This window comes from Varroa jacobsoni, unplaced genomic scaffold (assembly GCF_002532875.2).
Source record: "Varroa jacobsoni isolate VJ856 unplaced genomic scaffold, vjacob_1.0 scaffold_942, whole genome shotgun sequence".
NCBI classification, from domain to species: Eukaryota; Metazoa; Arthropoda; class Arachnida; order Mesostigmata; family Varroidae; genus Varroa; species Varroa jacobsoni.
The window spans coordinates 96,241-112,970 of record NW_019213844.1 but is presented as its reverse complement, the minus strand read 5'-3'; the positions used below and the strand labels follow the sequence as shown (position 1 = coordinate 112,970).

The 16,730-nt window shown below is 40.7% G+C and overlaps 2 protein-coding genes across 5 annotated transcripts in view; one reads left to right on the top strand and one right to left on the bottom strand.

Annotated features, from left to right (window-relative positions):
- Nucleotides 1-2,363, bottom strand: part of LOC111265193 (E3 ubiquitin-protein ligase CBL) — a 21,651-nt gene extending 19,288 nt beyond the window's left edge. For both annotated transcript variants that reach the window (XM_022841644.2, XM_022841649.2), the window contains exon 1: nt 1,997-2,363. The gene's annotated coding sequence lies outside the window, so the exon portion shown is untranslated. The remainder of the gene's footprint in view (nt 1-1,996) is intronic.
- Nucleotides 1-16,730, top strand: part of Thor (eukaryotic translation initiation factor 4E binding protein thor) — a 20,254-nt gene extending 3,524 nt beyond the window's left edge. The window contains exons 2-4 of one of the 3 annotated variants that reach the window (XM_022841669.2): nt 11,574-11,680; nt 12,462-12,543; nt 15,079-16,730. In XM_022841669.2, coding sequence (XP_022697404.1) covers nt 11,574-11,680; nt 12,462-12,543; nt 15,079-15,116 — 227 coding nt within the window. In that variant the 3' untranslated portion in view covers nt 15,117-16,730. Of the gene's footprint in view, nt 1-5,119; nt 5,238-6,351; nt 6,465-7,261; nt 7,312-11,573; nt 11,681-12,461; nt 12,544-15,078 lie in introns of those variants that run through there. The other 2 variants (XM_022841670.2, XM_086970388.1) reach the window with 2 other exon arrangements.

Below are 16,730 nucleotides of genomic sequence, written 5' to 3'. Positions count from 1 at the left end.
CGGCATTACTACCACCACCAAAAACTCTGTCAAATCGCGGCAACCAGAAGCGTGCCTAGTCGCTAACTGCCGAAATATCTGCTCTTAATGATAATAACAGTGGTTGCTTGTTATCATTTACTCCGCTGTTACGATTGTCATTACTAAATACGCTTATCATTCAGTCAATAAGTCTATTTAACTCAGGGTGCTAGGCTAGAGAATCTACATCAGACTAATTTTACCGAACTTGGCTTCTATAGGACAGAGGTGTGCATCTTTTAAAGAACACGGAACACGGGCTAATAGATCACGAATTCTATATGAAATTGAACAACACACGCTTGTACCCGCTGTAAATGACTGACAGATCTCCGTATGACTAACAATAACAATGAAAGCATGCGACTTGGCACAAACTTTAGGACAGTTGCGGGAAGCAAGCGTTCACAGGCACATGAGATTCTAGTCTGTCTACGCCATGTTCGGGAGCCTAACTAATTACTCAATCAGCGTCTGCCAAAGCAAAGGGAGTTAATTAACATAAGGAGTCATCATCAACGAAGCAATATAGTGGGTCGTTGGTGACGGATGAAAAAGCTACCTGACGTTGAGCTACAGGGAAGAACATATTGCGTATCTGTATCTTGTGGCATATCAATAATTTTGCCAGCCTTTTTTGGTATAGCTAAGTGAATTGGAAGAACTGGTTTAAGTTGTCAGAATAACTGAACAGAAGTCATCCATATCCACGATAAAAAGGTATTAATTTTCTTGCTTTATCAATACATATCCTGGAATAATTTATTTCAAAACAGATATGCTTAGCCCATCTAAATGCCGACTACATAGCATTTAATTGTATTTGTCGTCGTATGGTAAGCGCCTGCGTAGGCATTGGCAAGGTGGTTGATTCTGTCGCATCATATGGCCACCCAGTCAGGTCAGCAGAAATAAAGAAAGAACCATTTGTATCTAGATAACCATTTAGATCACCATGACATTTCATGGCTTCTATCCCCGCTACCCCAGCGTAAGCAGAAGCAGGGACGGCGCCATAGTGGCATGGACAACGAAGACGGATGCAAATGTTCGGATGTGCACGCTGCTGATGTATCAGCCTATCAGGCCATTATGAGCTCTATCGTGCTCTGCTAAGGCAAACTGCATAGAGACAATGACGACACATGGGGCAAGCATGCTGCAAGCTATTCTCTACTGGCTTTCATTAGTCTTTGTCTAAGTATGTATTATTCACCCTTCGTGTGCCACTCGTTTTTTTCGAGGCATATGACACGGTTTTCCTCAATCCAACAGTGATGGTTTTGGCGTAGCGCTTCGGCTTCTCAGCAAACGCTGAACTAGCGGTGTTGAAAGTCTCATTGCTACTCGCTATCCTTCGCACGTTTGTAGGCGCGTAAATTCAAATGCGCATAAACATTTGTCAAGTTGCTGCTGCTGTGATCCGACAAGAAAAAGCATTCGACGCATATACACATGGTCACTACTGTTTACGAACGTTCTTGGTACGACGAAAGATGGTACGACTACGTTCGTTCGTAGAGATAAACAAAGACAACAGACGTACTGTGTTGGCGTCAGCCGCCCTCATTTCCTGCTTTTAACACATTTATCATAACAGCGGATAGAGAAGCTAGCACGATATCCGTCCGGATGTAGATTGTTTATTTTTGCACTCGTTTTATATATTTAGCCTGGACCCCATGCGAGTTTGAGCCCTACTATGACTTGCAGGTATTAGTTTTAATCATGAATGTTTAGGCCTTTACGGGGAGATCTGGAGGAGACAAGTAACTATCCTAGCCAGTTTACCTCCGAACATAAGTGAATTGAAATAAAACCTGTGTACCTAAAACGAGTACGACGTCAATGTTTGATGGGACATTGTCCCATCGCCGGTAAATTAAACGCAACGCTTCAGAGGATCTCGTATATAGTTAATCAGCATCTCTATCTTTTGCACAGAAGAGTATAATATTAAAGGACGTGCACATACCTTGAATGGACTGTAGGCGTTGTCATCACTGCGCGCAAATTATCTGCGGTTTCTTTCACGTTTTTCATTTAAGTTTTACGTTATGCTGTCTGACAGCGAGTATCTTTATTTTCTCTTTTCGACGAATGACTCGTCAACGGAAAAGTTCAATAAGGGCCGTTTTCTGATAGGAACGCCGCATAGGATATATTTACGGTTGCGAATGTTGTTTTAACTGGCGCTACCCATTTATGGTGCTGGGGTCGTCTTCGCGCTGCGCGTTTACTTTTGGTGTTGCGCGTGCCATTTGCAACTGGCAGTAGTTGTGAAAAGCGCTGGTTCGATGAAGGGAAAGACACTGAGCCCAGACGAACAGACATACCAAAAAAAGATTAGGCTGGATAAACAATCAGCTACTTAATTTGCATAGAGACCACGTGACTAATGTTATTGTTGTTGTTACTATTATTATTGCTCCTGCACAAACAGGACACCATATATGTGCATCAAAATAAAACCTGTTAGTTTAATGATTGTATTTTCCATGCGGTCTGTTTTAACCTGAACAACCTAAACGAGCGTCAGTTAATTTAATCGTTTGTTACGCATAACTACAACAGCACAGGATAATATATAATGATAAAAATTGTAAGAACCGCTATTTTGTCTTCTGGTGGCATAGGTACAGTTAATGTCACCAGGTCTCCAAAACGCGATAGATTCGATGCAACTGGTTCTAGACAACAGACACAATAGGTATTTTTGTTGTTATCGTTCCTGCCGCTGATGTTGCCACGTTATTACGATTTTTTTTTACGTTTTTTACGCAAAAAAATTTGTTGTCGCTAGTAATAATATATTGGACAGATGTTGATGTCAAGTCGCCCATTCGGTTTGTTGTCTTTGCGGCATACCTCATTGAACAGAGTTGCGTCGTTGTTGGTTAGACGGCTAAGCGGGCTACAGTCGTATGCGCATTTTGCCATCACTATCATCGGAATCAGCGTCAGCAAAATCAGTCACTATCCGCTTGAATCCGTCGTTATTTTTATCGTCTGATCAGGCCACTCGAATAAATCACATACTGATGCTCAGCCGTGGCAATTTCGATTACGAAAATAAACTGTGAATTCGTATGTTAGTGCATTTCGTACCTCTGCCATTTTGTAAACAGAGCAAGCCAACTCTCTGCTTTGGCTTTACTATGCGGCTGAATTTAGCATCGTATTTCCACCGCTTATTCGATGGTGGAAGCGGAATTTTTATGCTGCTTTCATATTGTAGACATATTGTTTTTTTTTGGCAAATTTCCATAGTTTAGGATTTCTCAAAAATCTTTCAGCCTTCTTTTCATGTGTTTGCACATTACAGATAATGTGCAAACCGATTCTCACCTGCCATAGTTACAATCACATAACTGCTAAGGATAAGAGTGACAAGAATTTTATTCACAGCAGTCATGTACTGATTATATTATTACACAAATGTATGTATGCACGCTTACTAAACCAAGGTGTATTTGACTTGAAAGAAAAAAGAAAGGTATGCATTTGTTATCTCGCTCTCTATGTATAACTAGAGGGTTATTAAGAATATCTGCTACGCTTTGTATAAACAAAGACAGATCTTTCGAAGCATAATTTCTGACGGGCATGTTCATTCACTGTAACCATTAGCCGCAGCAATGACACATTTAATTCGAGACTTAAGCCACTAATTTGCAGTGTATTTTCTCCCTTATCGTCAAAGAATTTGATAGTAATAAGTATGCCAAACAATATTAGTATGTGTACACTCACGTCGTGTAAGTGTCTGAATTCTCTATATAATAAAAAGTTGAATGGAGTCAAATTTCGGGTTGGCGGGAAGCCGAAGAACTTCTGATGTCAAAAAGGTCAAAACGGCCAAAATGTTACAAACGTGCAACAAGAACCGAACAGCTGGAACAAGAGTTACCGTTGGCGCTCTTCAGTACGAACCAACAGCCAATTTATACTCGTTTTTTCTGCAAGAAAAACATACGTGTATCAAAGATGGCTTTTTGAGACATGCTAGTGAGTTTTGAATGCTTTAAACTTTAATTCTACCGAGGATCTTTGGACTGTTCTATGCACGCTTGCCTCAGATTCTCCTGAAGTTGTACGAAAACTAGCAATAACGTGGACCGTTAATTTCAGGTAAAAAGAAGTTTCTATTTTAGTGAAGATCGGATGACAGCTAACCTTCGCTTAACTTCCAAAAACGACACGCTGTTCTTCGCCACGACAAGTCTGTGTTTTTTCTAAAACGAACTGGTTTTCGTATAATATATGGAGTGTCGTATGAGTACGACAAAATGCTCGACAAACAGTTCGAACGTACATAGATACCCTTTCTGTTTATATATATATATATGTATATATGTAAGAAGAATGGGTATCTATGTTTTTGTGTAGCGAAGTTGCCGAGCTGCCAGCATGAGACCGTCATACGAAACTCTTAAAACAGCAAATTTAACAGGTGTTAATTGATACCAGTGGGAGTAACCGATACACGGAATTATTAACATGTTATTATAACAGTCGCTTGCCTGTTTCCTAAGATTTCCGTATTTGATATCAGGTAGCTTGGGTTATTCAGAATTAAATCCAATGGTTAGGAGCGGTATAAGTCCAATGAGCGGCGATTAGGTTTTCCTGAAACTTCAAAGATCACCTCTTAACATTATACTGCGGACTGGTGAAGTGCATTATGCATAAAGTGCCACGCATGGCACTGCGTAGTATCTAGGGCCTTTTACCACACCTTGTATATACGCACGTAGCATTAGGCGAGTGAGAATCCACTATTGCCAAAAGAAGCGGTGAAACTTACTACAAAACGTGTTACAATGTGCCGGGCTGTTTTGCTAAACCTTGTTCTAGAGTTCACTACCAGTTATGGGAGCTATGGGAGCCGTTTTTCAATACGATCATAATCAAAGAATGATCAAAAGTTTTCCATTGATGGATTTATATGTTGCGTTGTTAAAAACACCTCATCTGAATGTTAGCGTTCGGGAGGCTTTCATCATCTGTAGTCTAAATACCTGTTGATAATAAAATTACTTCCTGTTTGCTCTTAATCTGCTCGTAACTTAGGAACGTTGTAACTAACCGATTTCAGGTGCAAACCTCGTTCGAACATGTGAGTCGAAAGCTCATTCATGCATTGCGACGTATCAGGAACCGGTTAGGCTTTTGACGCTGGAAGTGATCCAACCCATGGCATCTTTCGTCTGCCTGTATGTTTATTTCGGTGTGTTTATGACGTTGTTCTTACTGACCGCCGCTTTTTTTTGCGTTCGTTTACTCATCACTGTGAAAAGAAGTCATAGCATTGCGCTGCTGGTGGTAACAGTACGGAACTGTAGCCAAAGATGGCAACGGACACGAACAAGCAAGTGGGCCCTATACGGCAATATAAGCTTTTCGTCGCCTCCGAATCGTATTCATTTCTATACCATGACAGCAAAATGCCACTGAAAATGCTGTTGCCATCGTTACTTGAGAGAACTGAGCTAAGTCACGCAGCTGAAAGTAGCTAAAACCGACCACCGACGTTGAAATCGGCTCCACCGTTAACCCCCGTTGGAGTCGCCGTTGGAATTGGATCGCTAGTTGTTAGGGCCGCTTCTGCATTGTAATATTCTTGGCACATTGCGGTTGTTGGTGCCATGTAAATATCGGATCACTATCGATCATCATCTTAACGAGCATCTAATACCGCCAGTGTGAGGCGATCACGGTGCCAAAACACCAGTAGAACTATGGTATAGCACATTTGCTATAACAGCGAAATATAGATACGCCATCGTATGTCAGCATAATGCTACTTATAGTCGGAATACAAAGGGGCTGGATTTGCTCCACCCTATGCGGCATAAATAGTTACTAGAACAGCGACCGTGTGCTAAGATAAAATAGCTACGTATAATAATGCTAACGCAAGACGTTACCTTTGCTATTATCGTCCGCACCATTTGTAGTGATACCGTTGCAAACTATTAGTATTATTGTCGTGATCATATCTTTATGCTCGAGTTCGATTTTTCCTGCCCATTATATACTCTTGATTCCATTGAAAGCCATTGTTTAATTACAGTGTGTTGATCGAGTATACATCAATGCGAAAATTTCGAAAAATATCAACGCTACGCCTTTTTCCTGCCACAGTCTCGTGTTTTCTTTATCTACAATGTACGTTTTTGATTCGTAGCACCGTTACCCCATCCAACTGCCCTATTCCTTTTAGATTTTCAGTCATACTATTATGATAGGTACGAATGCGTTTATATAATGTTTGCCACTGCTGTACGCGTTGTTTCCACGAGTTATTCTTTGATGTCGTAATTGCAGACCAGTCGACGCCACAGGCAGGATTTGTCGACACTCATGTTGTACTGCGACACTGCTCAAATGTCAGTAACCATTGGTAGGCTGGGAGTAGCTTAGCCGACGGGTATAGCCAGGTAACTCCGTCATGCATGGCTGTTTCAGTTCTAGACTCGTTTTCCAGTTGTTTAATATGCCTTCATTGTCGCGCTAGTACAGATCTGGCCTATTCCGTCGTATTATTTTGGTCGTATACGGGCTGTGCATTGCCAGTGGTGTTGCTATCCCTCTGGTGCTACCGATTTTAGGACGCACGCCGAAACTACGCAGTTTGAAGTAGATAGGAAAACTGATGGGTATACGTACAAAGAAGAATAGGTATTGCTGTTACAACGTCATGGCGAGGGCGTGGGTGTTGCTGTTAGTGGTACCACGATATCGTTGACGTCGTCGAAGCCAAATAGCAGTGCAGATTCTGAAAGGCGGACGGTTGCGTGGAGCTGGATAGAACAGAGGAAGGAGATTTCCCTCAGCGTAGTGATAATTATTGCTCGTTGCTTTTACGTGGGTCGTCGTCGTGTCTCCACTAGATCCTGAAGAAGGCAACGCGTGGCAATGGCCGTTACCTCTATCTTGTAGTCTTACTTAAGTTCGACCATAATCAGAATGATAATGGTGAAAATAATAATGGACAAGAGCGTAGTATAGGAGGACAAAATTACACTTTGTTTTTTATAAATTGGATCATAATCATCACAATCATGATTTATTATTGTTAATGGTTTCTTCTTTCCGATTTTCTTAACACGAGGGCGGTGACCAGTGAAATCTCGTTACCTGTCTCGCAGTGTGCGGGTTTGAGTACATTCTATGTGGTACGCTAGGTTACACTCGTTACGCGCATCCATTCACAATGTATTGGAATATGTTTCAGGTACTATGCTGCTATTTTCGCCTACCAGCTTCTCTGGCCGAGTAAATCAGTTTCAAAATATTAATCTCGTTTGTTCATGCAATATTATACACATGTGTGTACATTTCTGCACATATACAATGAATATTTGATCTTGACGTTATTTCAATGCTATTGATTATTTTTAAATGTTATTTGGATTGAATAAAGACGGAACTGTCCCTAAGCGTTTCAATATTGGCTCCAACAACACACAAAAGTGTATAAGTACGAAAATGTCAGAACACTAGCTATTTTAACCGCATGCCTTACCAGTATACTAAATGCGCATTTATACACATCGATTTACTCAAGTAAAACCCTCCTATATTAAGTAAACACATAAACTGCTTGTTTGCCCAGTTAGCTTTTCGTGGCTAGAATGGCCTTGGTTTGAAATCTCTCATAGGCTGGCATCATAAACTAGTTATCCTTGGGAGCTCATTTGGAAAAGACGATATTTTCGGTTTACGTCGAACTTTTAAGCTTCTTTCCTTAAGTAACAAAGCCGCTGTTGGAAGTCATGCACTTCCACGCCAGTGGTTAGGCCCATCTGCCTTATTTGCAGGACAAAACGCGCCCGTGAATTTGCCTCTATCTACTAAATTTTATAAGACTTGATTCAAATTGTGTTAAATTTCCATTAGTATGTTCATTAGACGTACGCATCATTGAAAAAAAAGAGGCATTCGCTTTTTACGAACGACCGTTACAACGCTTGAACGCGTACTGTAATAGTCTGAGATCAAACACCAGAGAGCGCCATCATAGTAGTAAAACCAGCACACCATAATATATCATATCATATGCCGGTCGCTACATAGTTATTTCTACAATAGACTCAGCTACTCCGTGCACAAAAGCATTAGCCGTGGCAGTCTTTGTCGCCATCGTCATTACCTATCGTTGTACCACGTGCTCTAGCGCGTGTTCTATCGCCACCTCGCCCCCTGCTATGGCTGTTGCGTACTACCATGTTGATAGTTGTGTATTGCGTTGAAGTTGCACAGCTGTCACAATCGCTGATTTCTCAACGTTGTTTTGGCGATGCCCGTTAGTCATGAATTGTCGCCAGCGTATCTCCCTCACCGTTTGTTCATCTGCACGGCGCTGCGCAACCCTACTACGCTACCAGGATAACCGTCGTAGTAGCAGCAGAGCTGTGTATATGCGAAAAAAACACTTACACGCTTGCCTGGTTATTGCAGACAGCAGTTTCCTGGTTAGCATCCTACCAGAGTATGTCTGTCTTATTGTAAAAGGAGTATCCGCTCTTTTTTTACGTCGAGCGATTAGCGTTGCCTTTGACTGGCCGCGTTTTTGCAGGATTGCTTGTTTGCAGATGCAAATAACGTGTGTGGAATTGAATCTACTAACAGAGTGGAACGGTACTTGTGCCTCACATTGCCAGACATTTCGGCGTTAGTTGCCGAGCTGAACCGAACGTCCCTTTCAAGGCAAACGATAGATGGATTTTGTGTACCAGGGCTTATCGCCAGGTAGCAGATCACCACCACGCACCTGAAACTGACAAAAAAGTGTCGTCCAATTGGCGCGTGCGATGACTGGCTAACTCCTTATGATACTAACTGGATTGTTGATTGATCTACTGTTGTTCGGTCATAGACCGCTAGGCGACGCCGTCATCGCGGCGGTCATTGCCCTCGTCGTATGCGCTACAACTGAAAAAGATATGACTTAGGCTTTTTTCGCTAAAGCAGAAAAAGAGAGAGTCAAGGGAGAGAGAACTGAGGTTGATGAGACCTAAGCGGCCATGCTGCAGTTGCTGCAGAGGCGGCACTTTTAATAATCGAACGATGTCGAAACACTGCTATCAGTGTTATAAGGGCTCTTGTTGCTGTTGTCGCCGTTACTGGTCTGAAGGAATCGGTGGATATCAAAATATGTAGTTGCATGAAATTGGTCAGCGGTGAATAGTAGACGAATAAACAAGCATTGACGTCTTATGTCGGCTATCCAGTGCCTTATAGATGCTAACACTTGTACAGAATCCTTAAGCCAATTCAGTAGGCTCTCGTGTATATAATTAAGTCTGCATGTATTCGCATTCTTAAGCTGGATCACAGACGACCACCGTGGTGTGGTTTTAGCTACCCTGCCGCGGCAACAGCCGTGGTGTATTAACACTTCTTCGACTCTTCTAACATTGATGCTGTACATTACCTGAATCGATGAGGCGATTATTTGGGCATATTGACATACAGCTGTCTTTTCCTCTTTCCTCATTCTAAACCTTTGTGTCACTCGAGAGTGAGCTCGCTCGCTGATATTAGACAAAATCGGTATGCCTGTTTCGGCACGAGGGTGAGTAATGGTGAAGGTGGATGGTGCCGTCGGTAACAACGTCGTTGTGAGATGCGTCCTTTCCGACGTTCTGGGTCTGTTAAAAGAAAGAGTAGATTTTTTTATAGGGAGAACCGCGCCCGTAATGGGGTTATGTAGAGCGATGAATGATGAGTCTCTTTAGCGTTTTGCATGGTTCTGGATCTTCAGTATGTGCGGCTGGGGCCTCACAGTTTCTGCAAAACAATCGCGCTGTCCTTTTCCGCCATCACGCGTCTGCAAATACATGCGACATCGACTAAGTGGAAAGATAAGGCGTAGCTTTTGACACCAACAGAAGGTCATCTGGAACAGTAATTTAGTCATACAGGTCTCGCATGACCTGGAAAGGGAAATTCCTACGTTGCTAGTAGATAATCTTAAAGACCCATCGAATGGCAAACGGAGAGGCTTTTGCTGACTTCCATGTTTCCCAAGACCTCATAGTGATACAAAATTCAAATTTTTAACGTGCGCGTTTTTTAATAAGTTCTGTAACAATAATATATCGATCTTTCCATCGTTTGTCATACTGACCAAGATTCAACGTATCTGCAATTCCAAACTGTTACGAGGTGATTGCCGCCTATCTTATATAACATGAGAGCGGCAGGGTAAACCACGCTCAGGCAACGGGGAATTGTCAATGTTGATGTAGAAAAGGGCGGGCACTTACGTTAAAAACAATACAGCCTCCACAATCGTTGCTTCGTGAGGTAAACGGTGACAACTATTGCACACGAAACAACAATTTAAACTGGTAGAGAACAATAAATATTCAAAACGAACACGAGACGAAGCTCGAGGCTGTTAATATTCGAACTAGATACGATTGATATCACAATGGATACACGTCAACGGCATGATTTGACGTCAGATTTGGCTACATGTTCTCTAACAGCTTTTGCAACGAATCCATTTTTATAGCAACTTGCAGTTCAAGTTTGCTTCAGGTACCTTCCTGTTTCTGTTGTTTACTCTTAATCTTGTCTCTCGATAGTCCATCTGTCTAGTAAACAGGATAATGCCTTCGGAGTCCTGGGCACACGATGACGACGATTTTAACAAAATAAATAAGGTGAACAACAACACATGAATTAACATACACCTTTTCATGTGCCGGTCAGCGCCCTGATAAACAGACAGTACCGAATACAAATCGCTAAATCTATGATAGTTAATCGAATTTTATCAACAAATAAAAAGTCCATAAGTAAAGGTTGCTCCCGATTCTGAGAATATATCGTCGTATCATCCTTGTGCCATAATCTGATAAAGTTTAAAACATTGCTATAAGTACTGTAGCGCACTTACGTCGTTTAGTTATTATTACTGGAATATAATACCCTCTCAACGAATAGGTAAACATCTTCATCTACGTCAGCAACGAAAAACTACGAAGTGTTGTGTTCAAGATTAAGCCTGTTGGCTAGGCTAACGGCAACCTCTGTATGAACGAAAACGACCTTTAAGCCTTCCTGTCATGAATATATAGTGCGAGGCGATATAATGAATGGATTATTCATGACTGCTACCAGCACGAATAGTCGGGCTTGGCTGTCGTAATCAAAATCGCATTCTACATGTTTTGACTTCCCCTAGGTGTAACAGACTATAAGAGACAGGTCTATTAGACAATAACTAAAAAGCACGGAAAATTGAAAATAGTGTCGTCCGTAGTTACTACGTTTCTTTCCGTGTATTATAATATATCTCGTACATGTTTTATTCGAGTCAGCATTTGGCAGGCATGTTCCTAAATAAGATGTTGATCAGGGTATGAGTTACATCTTGATACTTATATGTATATTAGAACTGGGCCTTGTTTAAAGTAAAATGTATTCTCGCATGCGTTACTTTTTATGCTTAGTATTTAATATTGAGACAGCGATGCTATTGATTATGTTATAATTAATTTTACTTGTTCCTTTCCGACGAAAATCTTTTTCAGGTACCCGTGTCGTATATGAGCGTGCTTTTCTATTATCCCTTCAGCAGTCCCCGCTGTCACGAACCCCACCAACGCTGCCGATGATACCAGGATTTACATTGCCAAAGGTATTGTAGGCATTTAGGGGTGTTCCCCTTACGTTTTTGCCATGGTTCAATTCAGAACTTTTAGCTCATGCGTCTGTTGTCGCTCCTAAGGGGTAGCCATAATTAGCGGTCTAGAATTGTTTCTGATTCGTGAATAACATGTCAGATGCCTTTCCTGTGTTGATATATCTATCAATTCTACCCAAGACATCGATATGCATCGAGCAGTTGTTCTGCTCCTATAATGTAGGTCACAGAAATGTCTTAATCTCTTGTGCTTCTTGCCGATTCATGTTAGGTCATCTGCGATACTCAATAAAGTATATTTTCTGCATTACAAATTGAGTAACTTTGTCGGCAAATGTATGTGTACATATAGTGTGTGCAGCACGGTCAAATGCGATTGACTATGAATGTTTGGTCTCGTTTCTAGGATCAAACTGAGAAATGATAGGGTGTCACTGTTTGTAATGTAAAACCTAGTTACAATGCACGTCCAATGGTTCTTGGTATGTGATTCTCGAATTTGTTTAGATTTAAGATGCAATACCAGGTTAGTATTATTAATCATACAAGTCTTGGCAAACATAGGTTTTTCCAATGCCGGATACTTATGGAATTATTATTTATGGCAGTGTTTCTAATTATTTCTAAATAATTTAGGTTTATTGGCACATTCATTGTTAGCGGAATGCCATGTTCCTTTAGGAGCTTAGTCTATTCGTGTCTTTACCCCGCATGTTTAAACAGACATAGAAAAAGTACAACCTGAATTTTACCTGTATTCCGATATGCTTTTCAGGGGAGTCCACACTCGGTGTCACCGAAAAAGACATCATGTAGTCCTTCACCTCGGGCGGCCACTACGGTGTCAAGTAAAGCTGGTAAGATTTATGCGTTTGCATTTGTCGATGTAACTTCAGCTCACGGCTAACTCGACTAACTACTGAATTAGTTTTTTTAGTAACAATCAGAACACAACTGAACAAGCATTATAAATAACACTGATGACCCCGTCCATTAGCCGTCCAGGATGCGTAGACTGTTTTTTAAGCTAAACATTTACTCACGCCGAATGCAATAAAAGGCTTTATTAAAAGCAAGAGCAGATTAACCGTTTGTGAATTCACTGGTTGTCCGCTCCAAAGAGTCACACAACTGACCAAAAGAATACAACGTCTTAAAGACTCAACCTAATCTAATTTTGTCGGTTGGGACTTCGGGTAAGAGAATCTAAGGATACTGTATTTGGCAGAGGGTCCTCCTTAAAATTCGAGAATCAAACGCTGTTATTCAGATGGAATCTTACTCTTTTTACCCTCTTGGATTGAAAATACATCCGACCTAGCAGTATTCTATAATGAGCTGTATACGAGCCTTAGACTCGCGGAGTTAGATCTTGCAGTAGAGCACAATATGTACATCTGTAGAAATGGCAAATAACAAATCCTTATCTTCCAGACGGTCCACTGTTGCATCTTTCTCCCCAGTCCTTATGGACACGTATATATGTGACTTACATAACAATCCTAATGAAACCTGACCGTGTGTTCGATCCCTATAAAAAAGCGTTCGATTCGGGCTGGTGAAGCTTGCGGCGACTTATGTCGTAACTGTTCTCCTGCATGTTTACTACGCTGGCCAAATGGCCACATTCACCATCACATGTGAGTCATCGACGTAGAGAGGTACAGCTGCGGGCTACGCCAGACAGACCGGCACATGGGGCTCGCTGTCTGGGTGTGTGTATGTGCGCGTACAGCTAAACAACGCCGACTAGAAGTCACCATACATAGTTGTATAACGATCAGACGCCAGCATCAAAGAACGTCTTCCAGATTCTGTTCTGCTGTATCTTTACCGGTCTTCCTGTCTTACTTCCTGTCTGTCTTAGTGCCGTAGCAGAGAATCTGCAATCCACTTGAAGCCCGGCGTTGTGCTGTGGACCAGTTTTTGTGTTGCTATTTGGAGGGATGTTAGAAAACCGCAGTCAACACTGCCATTTGCTGATAGTAGAATATCCTCAGCTTCCAGTTGCCTCTAATCCAGACGTATGGCCGTTTAAGCAGCAACCGGTAAACAGACAGCAATGATTGTTGTAAGTTCCTCAATTCTGTCTCTACCTTCCAAATTCGCGGTCATCGTCATTGATACTTGCGCAATGGCATCGACCTACGGCGTCTTTGAGCGTCTCTCTGGCTATCGTAGCGGCAGCAAAATCAAATTCACGACGAAACAGTAGATATCCTGAATCTGTTAACCAGAAAGTCCAATGCGAATCTATGATTTGAGATAGAATAAAAGTAGAGCTATGGGCAGTAAGAAACACAATGGAGTTTGAGTCATAAATAGAGGGAAGTTCGCTAGACTGGATAGGCTGACAGGTAAAATACTTGTTTCTATCAGTTATAGCTGCGGTAACAACAGTGACTGCATGCGCCGGTCAATTTAGTCAACGTTATTCTACCATCTGTGCAATAATAATTGCTTGTCAGGAGCGCTAGGAATGTTGAACAGTAAAGGGAATGCCAGTAGGCCCTTCTGAATGATTGCGAACGACCCAAGAGGCCCCAACTGGAAAGCCTAAAAAATACAGACAACGTACTATATTACGCTGTGTCTAATTTAGTTAGTACGGCTGCACCAGCTAGCTGGATATATTAGTGACCTAATAAAAGTATTAAGCTGTCCACGACTACCAAGAAATGATACGTGAAGATCATAAAATAGTGGCTCAGTTAAAAACAACAATACATTGGAATTAGTTGCAAAAGTTAATTCGTTATTTCACGGGTAGTAAAGTTAATCTATATTCATTCAGTGCAACAGGATACCCTGCGCATACATCCTTTCGCCGTTTCCAGAGTGAGCTTTTTTAAATCGTCGCTTGAATGCTAACATTATCCTAACTTTGGTAGAGTTTTTATTGACGTAAGGGTTCGAGTAAGTTCGCCCGTGTACGGTCAGGAGTCCATAAACCACGTACAATATCCTCTTTTTTAGAAGCATTTTGTCATGCCACTTGCTAACCGTTATGATAGACAAATCTAGTACTGATTTCAAACAGTAACTAAAAAGATGCTACTCCTAAACAAACGTTTGTCATAGCTGTTCGGACAAAAATAAGTCCTAATTTAGTTAGTTGTTATACACAGGACTATTTATAAAATACATTACAAACACAAGCTAAAAGTTTAGCTAGCGAATTTCAAATTATCAAATTTTTACGGATGAAGGAAAGAGAAAATTTCCATAAAATCCTGTATTTAATATTTAAGTTGGTCATATGAATATAGCTAACTTTTTCTTATACGCTCCGTATTAGTGTTTACATAAAAGCCGTATGTAGCACACTATATATTCAAGCTAGTGGTACCAATGACAATATAATTAACAGTGTTGTTATTCTGATTTTCTAGCTGTTTCGGAGGACGAACAGTTTGCCATGGATATATGATCCACTACGCCTATCCCGTACAGGCCCACCATAAACATGTGCATGCTGTCGTGCTGAAAATCGATTGATTTTCGAGAAAAATAAAAGAAAAGCATACATATAAAATATTAAATAATAGGTATACAATATGCTATATAAAAACGATGATGATTTAATATGTGGATAGGAGACGACGCGATAACGACAAATGGGTCTTCCGGGAAATCGCGTGACAACACTGATCCTGTTCTTCGTTTCCCCCACCTCGGTTACTTTCAGTAACAGCTAAAAATCCAAACGAAAAGATTTTGTGATGGAGAATATACTTATATACAGGCAAACCCAAGCCCTTTCTACGTTATACCCATCCTTTAAACCATACATTAATGCCCGCTAATGACCCTAGTACACACACTGCTAGGCTATACTTTATTCCATCTGCGGTGTCTTTGTCTATTATAGTCGTTGCATCGAGACGATGTGATCACAATGACGATGGTAATCATAATAACGAACACTAAATAATTTATGACGATAATGTAAGGTAGTACTGGAGTAATAAAAGTAGTTAGTGAGAAGCAATGATAACACGCAGGTGTGAATGTCGCAGCGCACGGCGTTTCTCGCGTGCTCTATTGGTATCAAACAACAGCACATAAATACAAATAAATACATGAAAAAATAATAAGCAGTGAAAGTACGCTTGCCTGGGTATTCATAATCGACTATTATAGGATGTCCCTAAAAAGACTGACAGAGTATTTTATTTTCTACCCAATTTGTTTTACTCTATCATGAAATGTTTTTTTCTACGCAGAAATATGGTGGAAGAAACAGTGAGGTTCAAATCAGTGCAGGCCTAATGCTTTCGGTGTTTGCAGCTTGCCGTTAGAAATAGTGCAATCTTTAATGAGACAGCCCACCAATAAGAAATAAATATCTGTTATTAAACTTTATGATTGCAGGGTAAATGAATTCCTTTTGCAACTCTTTTTGACAAAGCAATCGCTTTTTCCAAACTGAAAAAAATATAAACATGTATTATGTCTGGCATTTCGGTGCGTATAATAATGACTCTGTGTATGTTAGTATAGCAATAAGGTAAGTATATCGAAAGGAAAATATAGAACTTATATCTCCAGAAGTAAACCATTATTTGCTGAATGAATGGTATTGGTCAGACTTTGCGGAATATAAATGTGAAAATTATAGTACAGCTTTCTTTGTTTTCTTTTAAATTGGCTAAGACCATATATAGCATCCATGCTGTGCATAGAAAGCATTACCTATACAGATAAATGAGTGCAGCGCATTTATAAGTAGATATTTTACGAACAGTTATATCTGGTGATTTCGATTTGCTATCGGAAACAAAAAGGAATATTGTTGTTGCTATTGTAAACTATTACTACAGACAGTTAATTATGCTCTCAGTGATATGAGCTGCAATACGACAAATATATATATAAAGGAAACGAAACAAATTTAAAGCGATGGAATGAATGAGACAGACGTAAACGGGTGAGCGAACGACAGACCGAACGAAAAACAAAGGAAAAGAACGACAGCACGACATGAGATAAATTTTCACTTTTGTAAATAAAGTTTAAAAAAATTGCACATTATTGTGAACAA